Genomic DNA, 25,574 nt, shown 5'->3' on the forward strand with positions numbered 1-25,574 from the left:
TTCATTCCTATCTAAAGCCTCTGTTCTTACAATCAATAATTAATATTTCCTTGTCTCAAGGAAGGGAAGGGTCATGACTGTTTTATGTGGGCTAATAAGCCTTCCTTTTTTTAAAAAATGTGATTATTGTGAAGAATTTGACTCTAATATAAAAATTTTACATTTCTGGGGCCTAGGTAGCTCAGTCACTTAAGCATCTGACTTCGGCACAGGTTGTGATCTCAAAGTTCTTGAGTTTAAGCCCTGCATCGGGCTCTCCGCTAAAAGCTCGGAGCCTGGAGCCTACTTCAGATTCTGTGTCTCCCTCTCTCTGTGCCCCTCCCCTGCTTGTGCTCTTTCTCTCTCTCAAAAAATAAATAAATAAACATTTTTTAAAAACTAAAAATTTTACATTTCTCATTTCTTAGGCTCACTTAAGAATCATGTTGTATTAACACTTTAGTACTGATACATGTTTTCTGTTGTCTCCTCATCAGTGCAGTTGAAGTGATCATTGTAGCTTGTGGATGGGCAAGTTAGCTAGCAAACATTCTTGCAAGAAGCTCCTAATAAAACAAAAATCACAAATTGCCTGAAGAGGCTAAGCTTTAGGATAGTGTTTATTTTATAACTTTGGCAACTGAAGGGTTTTTGTTTGTTTGGTTGGTTGTTCTTGTTTTTTAAATATTTTATTTTTAAGTAATATCTACATCCAGTGCCCAGCTCACACCCTGAGATCAAGAGTCACACACTTCACCAACTGAGCCAGCAAGGCACCCACAACTGAAGTTTTTTAAGCTGAAAATATTACTTTGCCTGTGAATGTGGCATATTATCTTTAAATGACCAGTAGATTATTATTTTTTTCTTTCTTTCCAGTGTTCTTGAATTGTCTCAATATTCAGCAGGAACTATTTGTTTGGAGGCAAAGAACAGTAAGGGTTTGGAACATATATCATAAAATGAATATAACTCAGTATGGAAGTAGAGTTCTATCAGCCACTCCTTTTAGGTGTAAATGCTGCTGATAGTGTGTATTATGGAAAAATTTACTTATCTCACTTTTTGTATGGGTACTAGACATTTGCGTAGTTACAGCATTGTAGAAAACGTACTTTATTTGACCTGTGAGTACAAAAACTTTCCTTCTTCCCACCTGAAAGACTCTCCATCTTCAGAATAAAGAGTAGAGTGCTAAAAAGAAATGTGGCAGTTGGATAATTGGTAACTCAGGCTGGTCTACATAACTCCTTTTCCTAAGATAAGTCCTGGAGTCCCTGTCTGCATTTTGTATTTCTGAAGTGTAAGGATCAAGAATAGTGTTAACTCATTAACAGATTACTAGAGTCTGAGCAATTTGTGGAGAAAGCAAAATCCAAATGAAAACATGGATCTTCTAATTCTGTTCAATTTGCAAGTGTTTATTTAAAACCACTATAGGGGCACCTGGGTGGCTCAGTCGGTTAAGCGGCCGACTTCAGCTCAGGTCATGATCTCGCGGTCCGTGAGTTCGAGCCCCACGTCAGGCTCTGTGCTGACAGCTCAGAGTCTGGAGCCTGTTTCAGATTCTGTGTCTCCGTCTCTCTGACCCTCCCCCATTCATGCTCTGTCTCTCTCTGTCTCAAAAGTAAATAAACGTTAAAAAAAAAAAAAAATTAAAACCACTATACATAAGACACTCTGAGCCCATTGGGAGAGTCAAATGATTGGAGATAGATTTTTGTGTTTTAGGAACATTGGGGAATACACAAAGAAGTTTAAAATCCCATGACTCTCCACCCAAATCTAGTGTTTTGAAGTGCTTTTCTTTTCCTCCTATAAACTTTAACTTTGGAAGTTTCCAAGGTCTGGTGTAGCCACGTAAGAGACACTTGCTTAAATTCTCCAGGAAGTGGGAATTATTGAATAATTTCCATTATTGAATAATTTCACTATAACAATTATAATGGTCTATAGTAGAAGTTTTTAGATTCCTTACTTTTCTGTAATTTGGTTAGGTCAACCCAAGGATGTGTTTCGTTAGCCAGAATACAAAATCTGCAGGCTAGAATGGTCTTGAGTTTTATTGGGGGGAAATACGGCATTTGGAAGAGTAGGGAGCAAAAGGAATCTCAGGCAAGGGGGGAAAGTCCCTGGGGACAAAAAAAGTTTGTAATGGACTCAGTGTTCACTTATATCTAATCAGACCTGTGGTCTTAGCTTACATGTTTTCAAGATTTATCAGTCCTTCTTCTATAATTATCATGCTCTTGATTTTATTTTTAGACATGATATTTCATGTATCTTGAAGTTTAAAATAACAAAGTAGAAATGAAATTATTTTGTTTGAGAAGGGGTTAAAAGGTTGAATAATGTTGATCTAAATAATGATTTCCTAAGAGAGATCCAGGAAATTGCCAGAAGTTGTCTGGTTCAGAGAACAGTTCTCAGGATTAGCAAGAGAAATTGAGGAGACCCAGAGAGGGGCTCTGTGGTCAGAACCATTTGATCCTCACAAAAGAATGGATAAAAACAATTTAAACCACAAAATGTGGGTGTTCATTATTATAGATAAGGTAAAGTTGGTGCCATTGGCTAACATGATAGTAGAGAAATATTCAGATGAATATAGCATTTCCATTCTCTGAAATATTTAGGGTAAGTTCCTAGTTTCTGACATACCTTAGCATCTTTAAGCATTCTAAGATTCATTATTTTAAAAAAAATAAGACTATAATAAAGCGATGGCATTAGAATTTTTTAACTATCCTTTGTCCTAGAACCCTAATCACTGTTCTCATTTTTGCATGTTATCTTCTAACCTTTGGTTGTATGCATACTTCCTTAGTGGTAGTACTTTAAGAATTACAAGGGGGGCACCTGGGTGGCTCAGTCGGTTAAGTGTCTGACTCTTGATTTTTTTTGGCTCAGATAATGATCTCATGATTCCTGAGTGCAAGCCCCACATTGAGCTCCACACTGACAGTGTGTCAGTGTGGGATTCTGTCTTGGGATTCTGTCTCTCCCCTCTTTCTTTGCTCCTCCCCTGCTCATTCGCTCTCATTATCTCTCTCTTTCTCTCTCAATGTAAATAAAAAAATAAAATATTAAAAATTAAGAAGAAACACTGAGATCTAGCAGATTAAGAATCCATTTCTCTTTTTAAGGTATGTGTTGGGTGGTGGAGCACTATGTATGGAACTTCTCACAAAACAGGTAACTAATTTCTTATGATACTCATATTTTTCAATCTCAGTGGAGTGTTTTGATGATGTAAATTAGATTCTGAGGGGAAAGACTCTGATGTAATACCACCCACTTAAAAAAAAGTTGTTTTCAATAGCACCTACTTTTAATAATGAAAAAGTTATTTAAGGCAAATCAGTAAAATGACATTGTACTTGGTGTTTAAGCTATGCAAGGATAGGCATTCTAAGAGCAATGTGTATATAAGGTTCTAATTTGCTCATATTTGATACTTAGAATATAGGGTTTTTTTGTTTTACAAGATTTTAGAAATGGTCCAACTTTTTTCTCTTGCATGCAGACTTCTTAACATTGTCTTGCTGTTGTAGAGCTATTTATGTGCCATTTTGTTAAGTTTTCCCAAGTGGGAATCAAGAGTACCATTATGTTTTAGAGAAGTGTTTTCTTCTTCCTGTAGGGCTGGAGCAGTGCCTACTCAATAGAATCAGTCATCATGCAAATCAATGCTACCTTAGTGAAAGGCAAAGCCAGAGTACAGTTTGGAGCAAATAAGGTACTTTTATTAAGACGATGACATACTCATTTATAATCTATATTTTCTGTTACCTTAGGAGACGTGTTGTTCTTTTAGTCTTTGTTATTCTTACTATAGAAAGACATGTGTATAATTGTAAATCTATTATTGGTATGTAAGTTAAAAAATACTAGTAAAAAAATTATACGTACTTTGAAGTTTCCCAAAATTGAGATCATGTTAGAATAGTTAATTTCCAGTGAGCATTTATATGCTAGGCTTTGATCTAAACTTTTTATTTGTATGTACTCTTTCAATCCTTTTACTAACCTAAGAGTAGGTATTATTATTCTCATTTTGTAGATGAGGAAACTGAAGCACACAGAGGTTAGATAACTTGTCTAAGATGACAGGTGGCAGAACAAAAATTGGAAGCAGACAGTCTGGTGTTAGTCTCTACTCTTACCCACTGTGTTGTGTTCTTTATTCACTATATCCGAAACATCTTTCCATGTCTAATTGTAGTTTCTCGAAACAGTTAAATGGACCAAGGACAATACTCTGAAGTTAGTATATTTTGCAAAAGTATTTGTGTGATGGAAGTTATCCTAACCTAACATTTTTAAAAATTTGGAGTTCCTAAAGGTCTGTGAATCTTGTGTTAAATGCCTATCCAAATAGTATGAAATCTAAATAATGTATTTATAAATGTATTGCACATCAAAAGCATGAGTCCACTAGAGTCTTAACTCACAGAGGAAGCAAAAAATTGAGAAGGCCATTTGAAAAATCATCTATTTGGGATAGTACTATACAATAACTCATTTTACTTGAGTTCTTTTAACAGCTATTTCTTTGCACTGGAATAAAATACCATTTTGTGTAAAGTCTAGAAGTTAATTATTGAACACTAGTGAATTACTTAACTACATTTAACTAGCATTTCTTAACAGTGTGTATATTTTAGGTGTATTAAATCTGCCGATAGAATGATTATGTAGTAGGCTATTAGAATTTTATTTTTTGTATTGACAAAATTTATGTGCAGTGCATGGTTTTTAATATAGGAAAAAATATAAAAAACTGAAGTCATCTGTAACCTAGAAATACTATTAACATTTGGTTTACTTCTTCTGGTCTTTTAAATTTCTTCCTGGCATTTATTTTTATGTAGAACTTGATGTTAAATTTCATCATGTTTTTATAAAAAATTAGCATATCTTTCATGTTAAAATATAAAAGGCTTAGATCATTTTGAGTAATTGAAAGAACATTTTAGGGGTGCCTGGGTGGCTCAGTTATGTGTCTGACTTCAGCTCAGGTCATGATCTCGTGGTTCATGAGTTCGAGCCCCATGTCAGGCTCTGTACTGACAGCTCAGAGTCTGGAGCCTGCTTCAGATTCTGTGTCTCCCTCTCTCTCTCTGCCCCTCTCCCACTCATACTCTGTCTGTCTCAAAAATAAATAAAACATTTAAAAAACAAAAAAAGAAAGAACATTGTACTAATAACTCACTGTGTAAACTTACCTCTTCTGGGCTTCTGTATCTTGAGCTAAAATATTTTAAGTCTCTTCTAGTTTTAAAATTCTGTAATATCAATACTCTGTTCAGTGCCACAGTTCTCTTGGAATTACTCAGTGTCAATGTTATTACTTTCAACCTTTATATTTCCATTATATATAGTTTTCTTAGCAAGTACATAACATAACCATTTTATATATAATGCTAAGTCAAGCAGCTAAGCACATTTGCCTAGTAAAGTATGTCTTAGAAGGTGAATTTTTTGAATGAATGGTTATAAAACCTCACTCTTCCATTTTTTTCTTATTAATATCTGTTAAGAATTTGGAAACTTTACATGATGTAATAGGAGTTTTACCTTGTACACTTTAAAATTTTTTTTTCAATGTTTTATTTATTTTTAAGACTGACAGAGCAGGAGTGGGGAGGGGCAGAGAGAGAGGGAGACACAGAACCCAAAGCAGGCTTCAGGCTCTGGGCTGTCAGCGCAGAGCCCAATGCAGGGCTCAAACTCAACGAACTGTGAGATCATGACCTGAGCTAAAGTTGGACGCTTAACCAACTGAGCCACCCAGGCGCCCCTACCTTGTAGGCTTTTAAACTCTACAGGATAATCAAGAAAGTACTAACAACTATTTCTGATATGGGGGTATTGAAGTATTGATGGGGCAGGTTAGAGATGGGAGACTTTAAATCATTTGTGCTCTTTCTTTTGACATATAACTATTCAAAAATATTTTAAATATTAAAAAAAAATTGTTTAGTGTTTTGTTTTTGATAGAGATAGAGGAGAGACAGAGTGTGAATGCTGTCCGCACAGAACCTGACCCAGAGCTCAAACTCTTGAACCACAAGAATCATGACCTGAGCCAAAGTCAAATGCTTAACCGAGTGAGCCACCCAGGCACCCCTATTTAAAATATTTTTAAATATACTATCAGCTATTGGTTCAAAATAAATGAATGAGTTTATCTCTTGAAAATATTACTAAAGGGGCGCCTGGGTGGCTCAGTCGGTTAAGCGTCCGACTTCAGCTCAGGTCACGATCTCATGGTCCGTGAGTTCGAGCCCCGCATCGGGCTCTGGGCTGATGGCTCGGAGCCTGGAGCCTGCTTCCGATTCTGTGTCTCCCTCTCTCTCTGCCCCTCCCCCGTTCATGCTCTGTCTCTCTCTGTCTCAAAAATAAATAAACATTAAAAAAAAAAAAAGAAAATATTACTAAAATGATACACCTAAGTACTGGAAAACAAAAAAATTGGCTGTCAGCACACATAAAATTTGGAGATAGGGTAAGATTGATGGAGCTGAGGATCTGCAACTCTATGCAAGCAAGAGTCACTCACTGTACAGTCTTGCCATTAGCTTGCTCCCCTAGGCTCAGCCAGCAGGAGCTGAGAGCAAGCCATAAGGCAGAGGATGTTGGCCTGGGCTGGTTTTCTGGTCAGTTAACAGGGGATACAGGCTATAACATTAAATCTAGGCTGTAGTGGTAAGAAAGCTTTCTAGAGTTCTGCTATTACGACTTAGCAAGAATTTGGGGTTTGGATAAGCAAGGTAGTACCCTAACAAATGTTCATTCACCGCATGGAGGGCATGATAGTTGAGTTAAATAGTGAAATCCTAGAGCACACAACTCTTGGAGCAGCCCCTAAGCTATTTCTAACAAAGACACCTATCATACCCTGCTCCTAATGGACCTCCAGTCATTTACCTAGAGAATTCTGTGGTGAATGATCACCTTCAGATGAGACATCTGGTTTTTGTTTTTTCCTTTCAAGGAGTGGAGAGGTGCTACCTGTACTAAGTATTCCGGTGTTTTATTTATAAATGAGCAAGGTTGGCAAACCAAATGTGAGAACCTTGCATAATCCTGAGATTCTCCCAAGGAAGCTAAGATGATCTCATGTTAGTTATATCCACAGTTCTCATCAGAAGCAGGCACAGATACTCCTCAGAGGAAAAGCTTTTCTGATTTAAGCCTACAAGATTCTCAAATATTAAGATCAAGCAAATAAGAATTCAGTGTGAAAAATCCCAAGCACACAAGTAAGCAAGCCAGCATAATGAGAATTGGCAGAAACAATACATAAGAGATATATATTCCCAAAGACTTTAGGTTTTGGAATTATCAGACACAGAATAGAGACTTTAGATATTAGAATTATGAGAAAATGAATAGTTCTGTGTAAAACATAATATAAAGAAAAAAGCATCCTAAAATTGAGCAAACAATGAAACCATCAGGTATAATGAGACAAATTTGAAAAAAGAATGAAACAGAATTTATAGAAATGAAAAATATGATTGAAATGAGAAACAATGGGTGGATTAGGTATCAGAAGAGAATTGGTTAGAAGAAATAACTCAATGTTGTACAGATGAGAAGAACATGGGGATAGACATTGTGGTAGAAGTTGAGAGCTAACAATCAGAAGGAGGTCTAAAATGTCTTATTGGAACTCCAGGAGGAGATAATAAAATGTTAAAAAGCAAGAGAAATAGAAACCAGGAAGTAAGGTGGTAAAGTCACAAGAAAAAATGGACTAAAGTTACCAGTTAGAATGAATAAAACAAAATCTGGCAATTTTTAAGAAGTATGTTTAAATTATAAGGATGAAAAAACACTGAGAAGTTTTGTTTTTTAAATTTTTTTTGTTTCTGAAAGAGACAGAGAAAGAGAGCATGAGGAGGGGAGGGGCAAAGAGAGAGGGAGACACAGAATCCTAAGCAGGCTCCAGGCTCTGGGCTATCAGCGCAGAGCCTGATGTGGGGCTCAAACTTGATGTGGGGCTGGAACTCGTGAACTGCAAGATCATGACCTGAGCCTAAGTCAGACGCCCAACTGACTGAACCACCCAGGCGCCCTCTTTTCTTTTCTTTTCTTTTTTTTTTTTTTTATTGAGAGGGGATAATAAAGATATGCCAGTATACACTAATAACAACAACAAAATATGTGATATATATATATATATAGTATCAAAATAGGATTTTAGAACAGAAAGCACTACTTAATAATAAAAGTCTCAGTTAACCAGGAGGTATAATAATATTTTACTTTACCTATTAAAATAGCATCAAAATACAGATAAAAAAACTTGATGAATGAAACTAAGAACATTGTGTGTTGACTATTTTTAAAAAAAGAAAAAAGAAAGACTGGTGAAACCACAGGAGAAATTGACCCAGGTAACCATAATGAGAGATTTTAGTGTACCTTGTTCATAGTAAATTAAATATGTCAAAATGTAGAAAATTTGAATAACCAATTAAGTTTGGTCAAATGGACAGATGTAGAACTCTGTACCCAATAATTAGATACTATATAATCTTTCCCAAGCATTTATGGAATATGGGGAAAAATTATAAATTCATAAATTAAGAATATTTAAAAACAAGCCATATAATTTGAATATGATACAGTTAAGGTTAGAAGACAGTAATGAAAAGATTAATAAAAATCTGCATGAATTTGGAAATTAAACGCAATTCTAAATCATGGTTAAAAAATCATATGAAAATTTAAAAAGACTTAGAACTGAACCATAATGAAAATACTAAAATTCTCCCTTTGTCCCTCTCTCCTTCTTTCTCCTCTTCTCTCTTCTCTTCTTCTTCCCTTCTTCTCTTCTCTCTCTCTCTGGAACATTCGTGAAACTTATCCTCTTCAATGAAGAAAACTTCAATTTTGGAAGTAGGAAAAGGACAGATCATTTTCTGATCCTAATTAAATAAAAAACTATAATAACCAGCTCAAAACAAATGTCCCTTTTGTGGAATTATGGAACTCAAACAGCCCTTAATGGGGCTTTGAAATGAAGACTGCAGAATAGCTAGAGATTAGCAATGAAATGCCTACACACTAGAAACTAAATGAGAGGGCAGAGGGAATACTCCTTGCTCTAAAATCCTTGTATCATTAAAAAAAAAAAAAAAGAAAAAAGAAAAGAACAAGAATGAATCAGACCTCAAAGTCAGTGTTAGAAAGGACAATCAAGGGGCACCTGGGTGGTTCAGTTGGTTAAGCATCTGACTCTTGATTTCAGCTCAGTCATGATCTTCTAGTTCGTGGGTTTGAACCCCACATCAGGATTCTCTCTCTCCCTCTGTCCCCCCTCCATCACACACACTCCCTCTCAAAAATAAATAAACATTTTTTTTAAAAAGTACAAAAAGGGCACCTGAGTGGCTCATTTGGACTTTGGCCCAGGTCATGATCTCCCAGTCCATGGGTTTGAACCCCTCATCGGGGTCTGGGCTAACAGCTCAGAGCATGGAGCCTACTTCAGATTCTATGTCTGTCTGTCTGTCTGTCTGTCTCTCTCTCTCTCTCTCTCTGTTCCTCCCCCAATTGTGTTCTCTTTCTCTCAAAAATAATAATAATAAAAAAAAACTGAAGGAAAGTAGAAGGGAGGGTTTAATAATGATATATGCAGAAATCAGTGAGTTAAAAAATAGGGCTAACCCCATTACACTAAAGCCCCTGCAGTAACATTCTCTTTAAACTGGAATTTGAAGGGGCGCCTGGTTGAGCGTACAACTTCAGCTCAGGTCGTGATCTCGCGGTTTGTGAGTTCAAGCCCCGCGTGGGGCTCTGGGCTGACAGCTCGGAGCCTGGAGCCTGCTTCAGATTCTGTCTCCTTCTCTCTCTACCCCTCCCCCACTTGTGCTCTGTCTTTCTCTATCAAAAATGAATAAACGTAATAAAAATAAATTTAAAAAACTAGAATTTGAAGATCATGCTATTGACAACTGAGAAGGCTAATATTCTTATTTTTCTCTTCTTATCTTGTAGATGGGCAGTAGGGTTAGGAAATGACTGCTTTTTGATCATTTGCAAGTTTCTGTGTGTGCATATTTTGCTATATGTAATCTGTTTCTTTTGTATTTTTGTCCTTTGGTGAAAATATAGATTGGAAAAACATTACTTTTTATTAACTTGGAAAGAACATTTTATGTTTGTTTTTCAGATGCATTATGGGAGGGTTTTTACTATTTTTAAAGAGCTCTTAAAAATTTAAAAAGGCTACACTGTAGAAAAAGATATAAAACGTCTATTTGCAGAAATAGAAATAAATGGCTTATAAACATATGGAGACACACTAAGCCTCACTCAGTGATAGAAATGCAAATCTCACTTACACTGAGAGTTCATCGTCCACCTATGACATTGTCACAAATAAGAGGTTTGTAAACGCTATGTAGAGGCATTCTCATACATGCCAAGCAGCAAGCCCATTTCCACAGTCTTATAGACAAAATTACAAAGGCATATGTCTTTTGACCCAGCAATTCCACTCAGACTATTTACCAGTGCTTTGGAAATATTTGTACAAGGTTGCTCACTGTAACATTGTAACAAAATATTGAAAACAACCTAAATGTCCTCCAATTGGGGAATAAATAAATATTTGACTTTCCATACAATGGAATATTTCACGGTTTAAAAAAACAGAAAGGTTCAGCTTTTTGTGCAGTGATCGGGAACAAGGTGCAGGATACCTGAAGTGAGAAGAGGCAGAACAGGGTCTATAGCATGCTACCTACCATTTGTTGGGGGGTGATAAGCAAGGGATGGTGGCTAGTAACATAAGCTATATGTGACTTTTCTTATTTAATCTTAAGGAGATATAAGAAACAGTTAACTTGGGTAGGGAAAGGAGGATGGATGAGAGGAGGAGCTGGATGGTTGGAGGACAGGTAGGAAGGAGAATTTTCACTTAGAATGTTTTATACATTTTTAATTTTTGTACTGTGAATTTATTCTATAACATAATAGGTATGTACCACTATGAAGAATGCTCATGACATATTAATTGTAGGTTATGATGTCACTCAGTTGCACTACTAGAGAAAAAATTAATCCTAAATTTGGCTCCTTAAAAGAAGACTCCTTTAGTAATGGCTTGGTACCACTTATGGACATCTTTAACTCAAGATGTCATTGATATGTATAGTCCTCAAAGCTTAAAGTTAACATTATCTGAAGGTAATATTTTGTAATTTAGTTTTTTGTTTTATTATGAGGAGGAGAGTTTAAGTTTTATTCATGTCTGAGTAGCATTCTTTAACTTCATTCATCAGTGGAGAAGGGCACTAGAACTATAAAGCTTTATACTTGTCCAGTGGTAAGAGCATTTATACAAATGAACTGTGAAGCTTAAATAGATTTTTATTGTAGTACAACTTTGGTTTTGTTATCCTAAAGTGGTAGAGAATAATGAAATTGAGAAATGAGGGTATTAAGTTAAAATTATTTTTGAAACAGAAATCTAATTTAGTTTCTGGTGTTCTTTTAAGCATAGTGATGATGCATCCGTAAATTATTTGTAATGATTTTCATCTACTCAGAGTTTTTATTTAAAATGTATAATTCTCTTTCAGAATCAGTATAATCTAGCAAGAGCCCAACAATCCTATAATTCCATTGTACAGATACATGAGAAAAATGGTACGTTTAATTCAATAAGTATTTATTACCATTTATGAAGTTTTATATAAGGTACTATTGATAACTTACCCTGTTTGTTTTTGCTTTAATCTCTTAAAGTACTGTTATCCCAGTGAAAAAAAATTAACTTGAGGATGCACACACTCTGCTTTATTGAAAAATCTTTGTATCCTAAGTACTTGGCCTAAGTCAGAGTCAAGATTTTTTAGTAGATTAATGAATGAATCACTTCTCACTTGAAATGTATGGTATTAGGGTAGGAATTGAGTTAAAGGCAATTGTACAGGTGGAGTTCTTACTGATACTGAGTAAATACAATCAGGATCCTGAACCAGCTGTTTCTGAAACATCTTCAGATTATTTAATGCTTTTTGACAGTCATACACATGTATCTGTTCAAGGAACATTTTCATTTCAGTATACACTTAAGAGTATTTGAGTTGTAAATTTAAAAAAACTCTTAAAATATCTTTCATAAACTTTATTCTACTTTAAATTTTGCTTGTATTCATAATGCACGTTTTGAGTCTTCTTCTCTAACAGTGAGGTAGATTTGATATTAGAAAACCCAATTTTTCAAGTGCCATTTGTGTTACTCGCTAGCCCTGTGTCTCTGAGCAAGTCCTGAAGATAATAGCTTCAGCCTTAGTTTCTTCGTCTCTAAAATGGCATATCTGTCTTGCCAAACTTGTGAGGAAAAAAAGAATAGTGTATGCGCATGGCACTTTGAACTAAGTGCTGATAATAAGATACTCATTATAGCCATGGTAGTGAAACGGATACTTTTTTGTGCAGAGTAAATAAATTAATAGGAAGTAGTTTTCTTTAAGGAGAGTATTTACAGTAAAGTGTTCTTTACTAGAAATGTGGTAGCTTGTGACTTAACATTGGTACTTTGTGCTCACTTTTTTTTTTTAACCACAAAACAAACCACTTTTTCAGTGACTACTTATAAAAGACTAATATTTAAAACAGTTCAAGCTTTTGAAGAAGGAAATGATAAAACTTGAAGGCAAGCCTGGGTTTTCATAATGATCACAACACACTAAATTAGTAGATCCACAGGTGCTTGTATACTACTTCATAACCATGTGGATGCTCCACCAATCTTGGTATATTCATACTGTTCCAGTGGCCATTTCATGCCAGTCTTATTTTCATTAGCCTTTCTGTAGAAAACTTAGATTTTTGCTGAGTCTAGGAAAAAAAAATCACATTTTTTCTTTTATTTTTTGTTGAAGCAAACATTGTAATCAGCATTCAAAAATGTTTATTGGAAAGTGCTGTATTTTACAAAGTGTGGGTGTTTATAAGCTTAGCTTTGATGAAAGAGCAGTAGATTCAGAATCAGGAGATGGGTTCTAGGTCGGTTTCTGCTGCTGACTCTGATTTTAGGCATAGTCCCTGCACTTGCTGAAATGACTTCTTCACTGGTGAAATGGTATCCTTGCACTAATGACAATCCAGATTCCTCTTATTCTAAGATGACAGCATTTTGTTTTGGGTATAGTTATTTTCAGTGAGGTTTACTTCTACAAAGTTGAAATGGAAGACAAAATCTATCTTGTAGTCTAATATTCCATATTATCGTCTTTAGCTAGAAATTCCACTAGTATAAAGATCTTATGTTGAAAACTCAAGTACAATTTATTCATAGAAGTAAATATGTGCACGTAACAAAATGCCGTGTTACCAACCCATGTGAGTTTACTTTTTACAGTATATTTAAACAAAAATATGAATAGACAAAGTAGCTAAACTTAAATGCCATTTCTCCTAGTTGATTTAATAAGGTATTTTAACTTTTTTTCCATTGTGTTTCAGGCTGGTACACCCCTCCAAAGGAAGATGGCTAAATATGTTGACTGTCGTATGTTTGGACCAATGTTGCTTTAAAGAAAATCTTTCCAACATGCAGACACAAGCTTTGAGTGCCCCTATAACAGCAGTACTGAAGACGTTAGCTAATAGATATTTTAGTGGATAATCTGTCAACTGACATCCAGTATGAGTTACAGCCTTTTCGTTTTGCTCATTTTAGGTATTGTGGACTGAGCAGTGGGGCCTTTACTGTATTTTTTGTGATAAATACACATACTGGCCACTCATGATCTCTTTTTCTTGAAAAGTGAAATCTGTTAAGCAGAAAGTCAGCATCAGGTTACAGAAGTTGCGACTGTAGGGTAACTTTCCCACATTGAGCTCGTGTGTTATGAGGACTTGCAATATACTGTTCCATTTAGAGCCAATAAAAGTTTAATTGATGTTTAATGTTGGTTTAGAAAATTTAAGGTCTTCTAAATCTCACAGTAGCTTTTTCAAGTTAAAACCAATTTTTGATATTGCCAAAATAATGATAGGAAGCCTACTCATTAAATTGTTAAACTTTTTTATGGCTAGATGAAGATATGAATTGTTTCCTGAAGATACGCTCTTAACTGAGTTGTGCTTTTTAGGCAAAAGCAAAGCAAGGCTGTGCAAATTAAGGCTTTGTAAGTAATAATTTCCACTGGGGCCTCAGAGTCTTGTTGGGCTGAATCTGCTTCTTGTTGGTTCGGTATTTCTTATGAAGAACTGCAGTATAGAGCTTGAAGTTATTTAAAATACTAAATCATTTTATGTTTCCATTTTATTAACGGGATGTTGCAATCATTTTTAAACTAATAAACTTGTAAAGTGATTGGCACAAAGAATCCTTGAGCAAAAGCTGCACAGTGAAGTACAAAAAGATACCTGATTTGGAAACTCTTAAAATTTTTGGTATACTCATAACGATGGCTTTTACATTGAAAAACTAGTAGGAACTCTATATATGTTCAATGTTATATAAAACCTGACTCAAATCAGTGTACTCTCCATTTTCTTGCCTTACCTGAATCAGTCCTATTTGGTTGGTGATAGACTTTCTTATCTACCCAAGTTTGATTTAAAAGTAAATTCTAATTATTAAGCACTTTTAAAATGAAATCCAGAAGCACACTTTTCTGCACAAATAAGTTACAAAATTCGAAGGTGTTTCTTATGCATTTGCTCTAAGTTTCAATTTTTAACTTTGTAAACCACACCAGAGAGACTTGGCACTTCGGCATTATTGCGTGTGTTTAATTTCTTTTTCTATTTTGGTTAAAAGGACAGTAGAAAAAGATTTTCTGGCATTCTTGTTTACTTGGTTACATTTGTATGAAGATCTGATTGCCAGTTGCTGAGATAATAAGTGACCAGGCAGAATTCTTTAAAGCATTAAAGTTCCTTAAACCTAAGGCTAAATCTTGAATACATTATTGAATTCTTTAATATCCTGATGGCTAGCAGATTGACAGCTGCACATTTGGCATGCTTTGTTTTTTTGGGTTTTATCTTTCATTGCAGATTTATTTGGCAATGTACAGTAAATTTTGTAAACTTGCATCAAGTTTATGAATAAAGAACCATTTAAAATATAACTTTGTTACTTTTCCCTCATCAGAGATACTCTTGGCTTCAGGTGTTTGTAAGCTCTATTGAATTTTTTGAAATAGGATTTACATATGGTGGGATGGGGTGAGGAGAGGGTTGAGAGGAACAGAGACAGGTTGATTTAACAAGAGAAAGCTAGAGAACCCGCAAATGGTGTGTACAGACTTGGTATACTCAGCTTTCCTCAACCTTTTTCCTCTCCCACTCTCATTCCTTAATATAAGTCCGAGTGCTGCTTTCATCATGGCTGTCCTTGTTCCCCTTTTTTAATATTCCCATGACCTCCTTACACAGCATTATCAAGTTATCTTACATACAAGAAGTCCAGAGATAGAAGTACTCTAGGCCTGGTACGTTTTGGCTCTGCTACACTCCTTTGAGATTTTTCCCTGTTGGTTTCATCTTTGATTTAACGTCATATCTGGATATTGTAGCCATGTTACTCCGTCCAGACGTAGATAATGGTCTTATCTTTTAGAAGCCCCAACCCCCAAACATATTGCCCTTCACTTTTCCTTGGCTAGAACTGGGGCCTGTGTCCACCTCTAAACTAATGGCTGGTGAAAAGAATGAAATCATTATTAGTTTGGTCCAGTGGTTCTCAGTGTATGATTTGGGGAACCCTGGAGATCCCTCCTTTTAGGAGGTTTAAGGTCAAAACTATTTTCCTAACACTCAAACATTATTTGCCATTTTCACCTGCTTTCTCACAAGTGTACAGTGGAGTTTTCCAGAGGCCATGTGATTTGATGCTGCAGTAGATGGAATTCAGAAGCAGATGCAGCTTAGATGCAGAAATTAGAGGTCTGCAAAATGTGATATGATGCCACAACTATTCACTATTGGGTGAGGGAGCATAGTTATTTTTTTCACAAAAATTGTTCATCTGTAATGGATTTATTATTTTTAAGTGAATTAATATTAAAATGTTTTAATTTTTAATTGGCAAATATTAATAGTCATAACCCACATAAATAAGCTCTTTGGGGTTGTCATAATGTGAAAGAGTCCTGAGGTGAGAATGTTTGAGATCCACTAGTTTAGTTCAACTAAGTTTACCCTCTAGAGCTGGTAATCGAATCTGGCTTTGTTAGTAAAGAAGCAGCAGGAGTAATGGATGTTAGGTAGGGATACAGCAGTGTCTGCTATGCTTACATTCCTTCTGTGGTTCTCAACCTGAGCTAGCATCAGAATCACAGGAAAACCAATCACAGAAAAGTTAAAACTCAGAATGTTGGGCCCTGCCCCCAGTATCTGATTCAGTAGGCCTGAAGTGAGGACCAAGAATGTGCCAAAACCTAAAGACACATGAAAAGATGCTCAGCATTGTTAATCATCAGGAAAATACAAAGTAAAACCACAATGAGACAGAATGACTCAAATTAAAAAACATAAGAAATGACAAAGTGTTGGTGAGAATGTGGAGAAAAAGGAAACCTTGTGCACTGTTGGTGGGAATGGAAAAATAGTATGGAGGAAGCACTGGAAAAATAGTATGGAGGTTCCTGAAAAACAATTACCATATCCAATAATTCCACTACTGGGTTGACACAAAGAAAATGAAAACACTGATTTGAAAAGGTTTGTGGCGGCATTCAAAATAGCCAAGATAGGGAAGCAATCCAAGTGTCCAACAATAGATGAGCAAGTAAAGAAATGGTGTTTATACACAATAGTATAACCAGAAAAAAGGAGATCTTGCCATTTGCAACAACATGGATGGACATAGAGGGCATAATGCTAAGGGAAATAAGTCAAATACCATATGATTTCACTCCTGTAATTTTAAGCCAAAGAAATTTTGAAAAGACTTTTAGGGGCGCCTAGGGTGGCTCAGTTGGTTAAGTTCAAACTTTGGCTCATGTCATGATCTCGTGGTTCTTGGGTTCCACCCTGCCTCTGGCTCTGTGCTGACAGCTCAGAGCCTGGAACCTGCTTTGGGTTCTGTGTCTCCCTATCTTGCTGCCCTTCCCAGCTCATGCGCTCTCTCTCAAAAATAAACACTTAAGAAAAAGAAATTTTAAATACAGAAAACAAACTGGTGGTTGCCAGAAGAGGTGGGTGGGGGGATGGGTGAAATAGGTGAAAGGGATTCAGCCAGCATGGAGTAATGTATAGAATTGTTGAATCATGTCACAGACCTGCAACTAATATACCAGTGTTAATGACACTTAAGGGGAAAACTTGTTAAAGCCAAAACTTCATAATTCCTGGTGAATCTGATGCTACTAGTGAGGAACTAATGCAGTTGGTCAAGATTTTCACAGCAGTGGTAGGTGCTATTTATGCCCTTCCATACAGAAGGTGAGGGCTACAGTGAGTTAACCACATTCCCTAGGCGTTGAATAAAAGATGGTCATCTACACACCTGTCATCTTCACAGTTTTTTTTTTTTTAAAGCAGATACTGCCCGTTAAAAAACTGGACTCATGTTAACAGACATTTGTACTATAAAGAGGGACAAATATTACCTACTTTCTTCCTAGAAGATACCATGACTTAAAGTTTTGTACCGACAAAGAATATAGCGCTGCAAGTGCAGCGACAGGCACAAGAGGAGGACCTATTTTTGCCTGTGAGAGGCCTCCTACAAGGTTTCCGCAAGATCATAGGACGCAAGCCCGTTCACTGCCTCCTGCCGCCAGCGGGCCCTCGGGGATCCAAGCAGGAAGCGGGTTAGCCTGGAGTCACGTGGGTGGGTCTCAGCAGCCTGGCTCCCCTAACCGGCCGGAAGTGGCGCGCGCGCGCCTGCTCAATGCGCGCTAGCTGGGAAGTCCTGTCCCGGCCTAACCAGTGCCTCGCGAGTCGCCGTAGTGCTTGCTTGCTGGGCGGGTTGGTGAGGCATGGAGATGGTGGGTGGCTGTAGTGATCGCGGTGGTGGCGATCGCCAAGGCTCCTCCGCGGACCCACAAAGCACCTTTGTGTTGGGTAACCTAGCGGAGGTGGTGGAGCGTGTCCTCACCTTCCTGCCCGCCAAGGCGTTGCTGCGGGTGGCCGGGTGAGGAGAGAGGAGGCGGGAAGCTTACTTCGGGACTTGCCTCGGGCTTGCCCTGGCTGGCGGGGTGGGCAGACATCTTCGGGACCCACGGCTGCCCCCGGCTCCCTTCTCCTTCTCTGAGGTGATGCCCCCATCTGCGTGGTACCCCCGCCGTACCCCTGTCCCTGTCTTGGGCACTCTTCCCAGGGGGACGAGGTGTGCCTTATGGTTGTCTCTGCCCCCTGTTCTCCCTCTGAATCTGTGCCCTGACACCCCCTTCCCGGACTTTTGATCCCGCAAGAATTTCCTCTGTTCTAATTGGGGTTGTCTGTGAGGGGGAAATGAACGACCCTTCACAACCCTTTGTGCGTTTGCGTCCCCAGCGTGTGCCGCTTATGGAGGGAGTGTGTTCGTCGGGTGTTGCGGACGCATCGGAGTGTGACGTGGATCTCCGCAGGCTCGGCGGATGCTGGCCAGTTGGAGGAGCATTGCTTGGTCCGCGTTGCAGCCGAGGAGCTTGAGGCAAGTAAGACGGGAGCGTCCTGCACAGGCAGTTTCAGGGTTGGTGGGTCAGTCTTCGAGTACGAAATCTTTTTCTTTTTAATCCTTATTTTGTATGTGGCCTTATTCTTGGTAATTTAGGGAACATTTTCTCGTGACATGAAAATACTTATAAACACCCATTTTAATAACTGTATATTGTAAGGATGTGCCATGATTTATTTGACTGCTTTTCAGATGTTGGGCATTTTGTGTATACAGATTTTTACTATTCTAATAACGCTATGCCGAACCTTCCCTTTACCTGCTTCAAAAAAAACAGGTATTTTCATTGTTTGTCAGGGAAGGCAGCAGGATCTCTTTGATTAGTGTCACATTAAAAAGCCAAGAATCAATACTTAAACCCAAATATTTCAACCTCTGGTCCTGACTATTCTTTTGTATTGTATCTCTGGGCCCCTGTTTCTAAAGTTGGGCAATACCTGAGGAGGTAAAGACTTGAACTATGAAATCAGAAGGGCAGACTTCTTGAGGATAGGTGACAGTGAAGCTGTGGTATATTATTTGGGAGTGGGACCGAGCTATTTGAGAGTAAATTGCCAATCTAATATTCTTTCACTTCCTTATACGTTATCATGCATTACATATAAACAGCAATATTCTACACCACCACGGTACAACCATCAGTCAGGAAATTATTATTGATACATTTCTACCATCCATTCCTAAAATAACTTTCAGATTTTGCCACTTGTCTCAGCAATGTTCCTCGTGGCAAAATAATTCATTTTAGAATCTTATGCTGTTGTCATTTCTTTAATTTTTGATGTGGAACGGTTTCTCAAGCTTTGTTTGACTTTCACAACTTTGACAGGTATGTAAATTATAGGCCAGTTATCTTGTAGAACATGTTTCTTAGATTCAGATTATGTATCTTTGGCAGGAATATCACAGAAGTGATCCTGTGCTCTTTTAGTTTCATCCTATTAGGTAGCATCTGATTTCCATTTTTGTCTCATTACGGGTGTTATTACCTTTGATAATTTGATTGACATGGTGTGTGCTAGATGTCACTACTGTAAAATTAGTCTTTTCCACTGCAATTAATAAGTATTTTGTGAGGAGATCTTTTGAAACGATGTAAGTATTCCTGTTTCAATTTATTCATTTATTTATATCTGTATGGACTCTTAAGTCTCTTATTCAATGCGATATCATCTCTAAAAGAATTGATTTTAGTGTCCAAATTGTCCCCATTTTGGCTAGCAGGAGCCCCTTCAGCTGGCTTCAGGGTCTTTTAGAGATGAATCTGTCACCTTTGAGCACCTCCTTTCTCTCTGACACAGCATTTTCTAAGCTCATCTTGTGTTTTGTCTGCTTTAGTCTTAGAATCAGCCATTTCTTTAAAGAGTTCTGGTTCCTTTAGTGGAGAATGGTAGTTGAAATGCATTGCTGTCAAAGGTTTTGTTTCTTTAGAGCCTAGTGGACAGAGCCAAGGAATATATGTATGTGTACAATTGTAACTATTATATATATGGAAATTCATGAGTTTGCTTAAGTACATCCAATTCCAGTCCAACACAGAATTCTTTACAGTTTTCTTTTCTCTCAGGTCATGTTTGTACCTCCCTTTTGGACAATGAAAAACCTGGCTCTCATCATTGTTAATGTGTTTGGATATTAGACAAATGCCCCATAAGTGACCAATCTTCTGTTTCCCTTTTTCTCATGTGGATTTTCTCCTTACTCTGTTTGGGCTTTGGGACTCAGATCCAAAAGCAGGCTCGTAGGAAACGTTCTTCTTTGCATATTGGTTCAAACCCTGCCTGGTCTGTTTCTAGAAGTTGTCATTTGGAGAAGTTCAAAGTGCTGGCATACTTCCATAAAGATGTTCTTTGCAGCATCATTTATTATAAAGGAAATTGGAAACAACCTAATGTTTACAAATAGTCACTAAATGATGAACTGCAAGATGCATTAATGACAAGGGAAAATGTTCATCTTCTAAGTGAAGAAGGCAGATTATGAATTATGTTTAGTATAATCTGAATTGTTTAAAAACAAAAAAGGAAGAATAGAAAAGAAATAAGTCAAAATGTTAGCAAAAGTTTCCTGTCGGTAGAATTGTGTGATTTTTTTTTTTAATGCTTTAAATTTTTTTCTATTTTTTTTTCCTTCAGATTTTTACCACAGCAGGTATTATTTTCATATAGCTTTAAAAGTTTATACAATATAATGGCTGTTAATAACCAGACATATTTAGGTCTGAACCTAACTTTGGTGCATACCAGCTGTCAGTCTCTGAAAAAGTTACCTAATTTGGAGCACCTGAATGCCTCAGTAGGTTAAGTGTCCAACTTCAGCTCAGGTCATGATCTCACGGTTCGTGGGTTCGAGCCCCACATTGGGCTCTCAGCTCTCTGCTGTCAGTGCAGAGCCTGCTTCAGATCCTCTGTCTCCCTCTCTTTCTGCCCCTCCCCTGCTCTTGTGTATGTTTTATCAAAAATAAATAAACATTAAAAAAAAAAAAAGGAAAAGGAAAAAGTTACCTAATCTCTTTGAGCTTCAGGTTCTATCTCTAAAATGGAAAGACAGTAAGAATTTTCCTCATACCCTTAAAGACTTGTTCTAGGGTTAAGTAATGGAAAGGTAATGCATATAACACATTATCTTCAGTACCAGGGATAGCAATTTGTCAATGAATGAAATTACTATTCTCTATTATCAATGGCATTTTAAAAATTCATATAGTAATGCCCTTAAAGAAGTTTATTCATTGTAGTAAATGCTACTGTGGTTAAACTAAAATGGAAACCTTGTCCAAATCATGCTGTTTTCTTTGTGTTTGCCTCTAGGTTACCTAGTGGACATGACACTTTTATAGCCATAAAGAAAATTAGTTTAACTTTTTTATCAGAAATATTTTCAAGTCTACAAAAAAATTTATAACATATCTTGCTATTTGGAACTTCTTTGTATAAGGGAGTGAGGTTGCAGTTGTCTCACATTGTGCTTTGAGACCTTTTCATGTTGAGGACTTTCACTGTCACTGCTTCTAGTGAGAATTAGAAAGGAAGAGTCAAGCAATTGCTTTTCATTGGGTACCAGGAATGAGAGAATCCTAAAAACTCAGGACTAGACTTCCTATTTCCTAACTTCCTATACCAGGTATCACAAACTCAAATGACTCCAAAGTTAGGCAGGTGACTAAGTTGGTTTGCTGTGACAGCATAGGGACCAATAAGGCCATGACAAACCAGGGAGTGCTTGCCTTTGTTTAGCCCTAGTCAAGAAGAATACGGTCTAAGTGTTGTTAGCATGTCTAGTTTTTCAAAAGAATCTGGAAATCCATATTTTCTGTAAATATTTTGTGTAATTTTCAATGTTGGTAACCAAATTACATCCTTTGAAAATGCCGTGTGGACCAAGAGAACTATACCCTTAGGTCTTATCAACCCTGGGGCCACCACAGGGCCATCATTCTGTCTCAGTTGCCTTTTTTGAATTTCTCTATATGGAATCTACTCTGAAACATTTTAACATTCCCCAAAATTACAGATTAACACTTTCTCATTTAATCAGTGTTGAAGTTGCTATATGTGAAGTACTTCATTCCATTCTGGTAGTAAAAATCTTTGAAAATAACCAGTTTAGAAAAAAACGTATGTTCATCCTTTTGTTTGATTCAGCCACTTTGCCACTTGGCTGTAATGTGACATTTAGTGGAAACCAGAAATCTGAATAAGCCTAGCTTGTAAGTGGAGATAAGGCACAAGTAAGAATGACTGGGACGTAAGGTATGTCATATATGAAGTCCAGGGTACTGAGGAAGTCTAAGAAAAGGTTTTGTAGGGGAGGTGGCACTTTAAGTGTCTCTTGGGGGACATAGTCCTAAATTAAGTGGGAAACGAAGAGAGCCACAGGAGAATGTGCACAGCAGTGTGTGTATTTCTGGATTATAGTAAGTAAAAGTTTCCCTGGAGGGAACTAGTTGGTAAGGTAGAAATGAAGGCCTGGGATACTTCCATTTGGTAGGCAGTGAAAAGAGGAGCAATACAGTTTGTATACTTTCCTTTGTTGCTCGCACCTTTCTATTAGTGTGATGCCTATTCAGGAAAACAAGTAGCCCCTTTTGCTGGCATTTAATGTTTTTATTTAAAAGTTTAAATTATGGGGTTGCCTGGGTGACTTAGTCAGTTGGGCATCCAACTCTTGATTTTGGCTCAGGTCATGATGTCAGGGTTGTGGGAGCTAGGCCTATGGCGTGCTCCAGGCTGAGCATTGGGCTCACTTGGGATTCTCTCTCTTTCCCTCTGCCCCTCTCTCCCACTCTATCTCTTTCTCTCTAAAATAAAAAATCAACAAAAAAGAGTTTAAATTATGAAAATGAACATTTTGAGTTAGGCTGGAATGAGTTTGACTTGAAGAAGAAATGAGAGATGTTCAAATGAATGAGCTGAAAAGGAAGGAGCAGAAGTAAAAAATGAGTGGGAAGTGGTTGGACTCAGGTCAGACACTGACCTGAAGGGAGGGTACATCCATGGCAGTTTGGACCAGAGCAAAACTTTAAGGGACCATGAGAGCACTTCTAGATTCATGTGATCCAGTTCCATTTTTGTTTTTTGTTTTTCTTAGCAGAATGTTCACATCTTACCACAGACAGTTCTTTACATGGCTGATTCAGAAACTTTCATTAGTCTGGAAGAGTGTCGTGGCCACAAGAGAGGTGAATATCAAAAGAAAAGGTTTGAGTTTTTGTTTCCTTATGTACCTCTAGAGCTAAATATTGTCCTAGTCTTGAGAGTTACTGACTTTCTGAGGCTCTAGGACTTCATGAATATATTGTCTTTGAAACTTGAGAGGCCCTTTTTGCTTCAAAGACTGATTTCTAAACCTTGCAGTACAACTAAAACAGATTCTTTAGAAAGATGTTTTTCTCAAATTGAAATACTTTAGCCATCCAGGCACTTTTTATTATTAAAACAATGTATGTCTTTGGCTATTGAAGCCTTATATTGTGTGATGGGGACCCATTTAGGGAGACCAAAGTTATCTATAGATACCATGCATGCTTCTTGGCTCGCTAAGAGCAGAAGTAGACTAGGTTTCCCAGGCTGGGCACACTGAGGTTCAGGGCTAGACCTGTGTTATCACTGTCTAATTTGAATCCAGGTACTGTCTATGCAGTGAAACAGTCATGCTCTAATATCAGCTAAACAGAGAGGTACAATAGCAAGTTAAAATTTAGCTGCTGCTGTTAAACTTAACATCACTGGGGCAAAAGCAGTATATGAACAAAGCAAGAAAGGCAAATTGGTGATGTTAAAGGTCATATTTAGAATTTTAACTTATAAAATGGGCCCCAAATCGGAAAATGTATTCATCAAAGTTCTTAGACTTCTTTATAAAGCATTCTGGTGTAAATGATTTAAACTTTATTCATTGTTTGCTCCCCCCCGCCCACCACCATCAGATTTGATCTAAAATGAATGTAATAATTTTGCTATTGTATTATTACAGCAAGGAAAAGAACTACTATGGAAGCAGCATTTGCCCTTGAGAAGCTATTCCCAAAACAATGCCAAGTCCTTGGGATTGTGACCCCAGGAATTGTAGGTGAGAGAAAATACCCATTTGATAATTTCTTGCCTTGCGTTAATGTGGGCTCCTATAAACTGTTGAATTCTTTGTAGCTTAAAACCACATTTATGTTTTTGGCCATCCAAAAATGCCAAAAAGTTACTCATATTTACCATGGTATATTTGACTTCTATTAGTGTTCTTTAGATTATTGTGGTTAGTATTCCCAGTCTCAGGGCTATCTATAAAAAACAAATGTGATGCATATCTTTCCAAGAGCCTTTCATAAGAGGAAAGAGCTCACATATTTCCTCTCTCCAAATCAGAAAGCATTAAATGCTTTTGTCAGTACAACCAGGATTATTTCTGGTGGGCACAGGTAAGTTAGGGCTGGGATTTGGAGCTACCAGAAAGCTTCTGTTTCTCTACTTAGATATCACTGTTTGAAGTTTATAGCTATAGCATGAAATTATAACCTTTTCCAAGTTTGCTGCTGGTGAATTTTTGCTGTTTTTTATTATTCTTGATTCTTTTTTATTTTTTAATTTTTACTTATTTTTTTGTGTGTGTGAGAGAGAGAGAAGAGCGCATGCAAGAGGAGAGGGGCAGAGGGAGAGAGAGAGAAAATCTTAAGCAGGCTTCACACTTAGTGCAGAGCCTAGTGCAGGGCTCAATCTCCCGAACCGTGAGATCATGACCTAAGCCAAAATCAAGAGTCAGATGCTTAACCAGCTGAGCCACCCAGGTGCCCCTTGATTCCTTTCTATAGTTCATGGGGGAGAGACATTCTGTTGAGGCAGTCATGGTACAGTGGTTCAGGTACCTGGATTGGAATCCTGGGTGTACTACTTAGTCTCTGTATGACCTTGGGCAAGTTACCTAACCTTATAGGGCTTCAGTTTCCCCATATATGAAATGGGTATGATTGATAATACTTCTTTGGAGGATTGTGGTTTAAATGAGTTAACATGAAAAGTAGTCAGAATAGAGATGTGCAAGAATCAATGAGTAAATATCAGCTATTACTATTTTCTTTGTTCCACTCAGTAGTACTCCATAATTGGCATTTTTAATCTTCACTGAGAGACTTTTGATCTGAATTTGAGATTCTTAACACAGTGAAGTACAAAGGATTTCAAGTGTTTACAAATGAATAAGAATAAATACATGGTTGATAGGGACTATTTCATCTCTACCATTATTGGCTCCTCACCCCTATACATTCTATTATATCTGCCAATCACCACACATTTTGTTCCTCATTGGATTAAAAAAATGATAGCAATAACCATGGTTTTAACTTTTGAATTTTCCTAAAATGAGTGGTCTAGGTTTACCATTACTAGTTATTAACAAATGCTTATACAGAATGGTAGCTTCATCATTTTCTTATGCCTCCCCACCCCCACCT

General features: G+C 37.2%; 2 protein-coding genes across 10 annotated transcripts in view; both read left to right on the forward strand.

Annotated features, from left to right (window-relative positions):
* UBE2Q2 (ubiquitin conjugating enzyme E2 Q2) overlaps positions 1-15,092 on the forward strand; it is a 66,293-nt gene extending 51,201 nt beyond the window's left edge. For 2 of the 3 annotated variants that reach the window (XM_060617942.3, XM_060617941.3), the window contains 4 exons: positions 3,126-3,174; positions 3,623-3,718; positions 11,583-11,649; positions 13,474-15,092. In XM_060617942.3, coding sequence (XP_060473925.2) covers positions 3,126-3,174; positions 3,623-3,718; positions 11,583-11,649; positions 13,474-13,505 — 244 coding nt within the window. In that variant the 3' untranslated portion in view covers positions 13,506-15,092. Of the gene's footprint in view, positions 1-858; positions 956-3,125; positions 3,175-3,622; positions 3,719-11,582; positions 11,650-13,473 lie in introns of those variants that run through there. The other variant, XM_078448923.2, reaches the window with a different exon arrangement.
* Positions 15,093-17,815: 2,723 nt separating this feature from the next.
* FBXO22 (F-box protein 22) overlaps positions 17,816-25,574 on the forward strand; it is a 30,757-nt gene continuing 22,998 nt past the window's right edge. Inside the window, exons 1-4 of one of the 7 annotated variants that reach the window (XM_060617939.3) lie at positions 17,816-17,937; positions 18,466-18,604; positions 23,219-23,309; positions 24,104-24,199. In XM_060617939.3, the coding sequence (XP_060473922.1) occupies positions 17,861-17,937; positions 18,466-18,604; positions 23,219-23,309; positions 24,104-24,199 (403 nt within the window). In that variant the 5' untranslated portion in view covers positions 17,816-17,860. The other 6 variants (XM_078448922.1, XM_060617940.3, XM_060617937.3 and 3 more) reach the window with 6 other exon arrangements.

Source organism: Panthera onca, chromosome B3, assembly GCF_046562875.1.
Source record: "Panthera onca isolate mPanOnc1 chromosome B3, mPanOnc1 haplotype 2, whole genome shotgun sequence".
Classification (NCBI taxonomy): Eukaryota; Metazoa; Chordata; class Mammalia; order Carnivora; family Felidae; genus Panthera; species Panthera onca.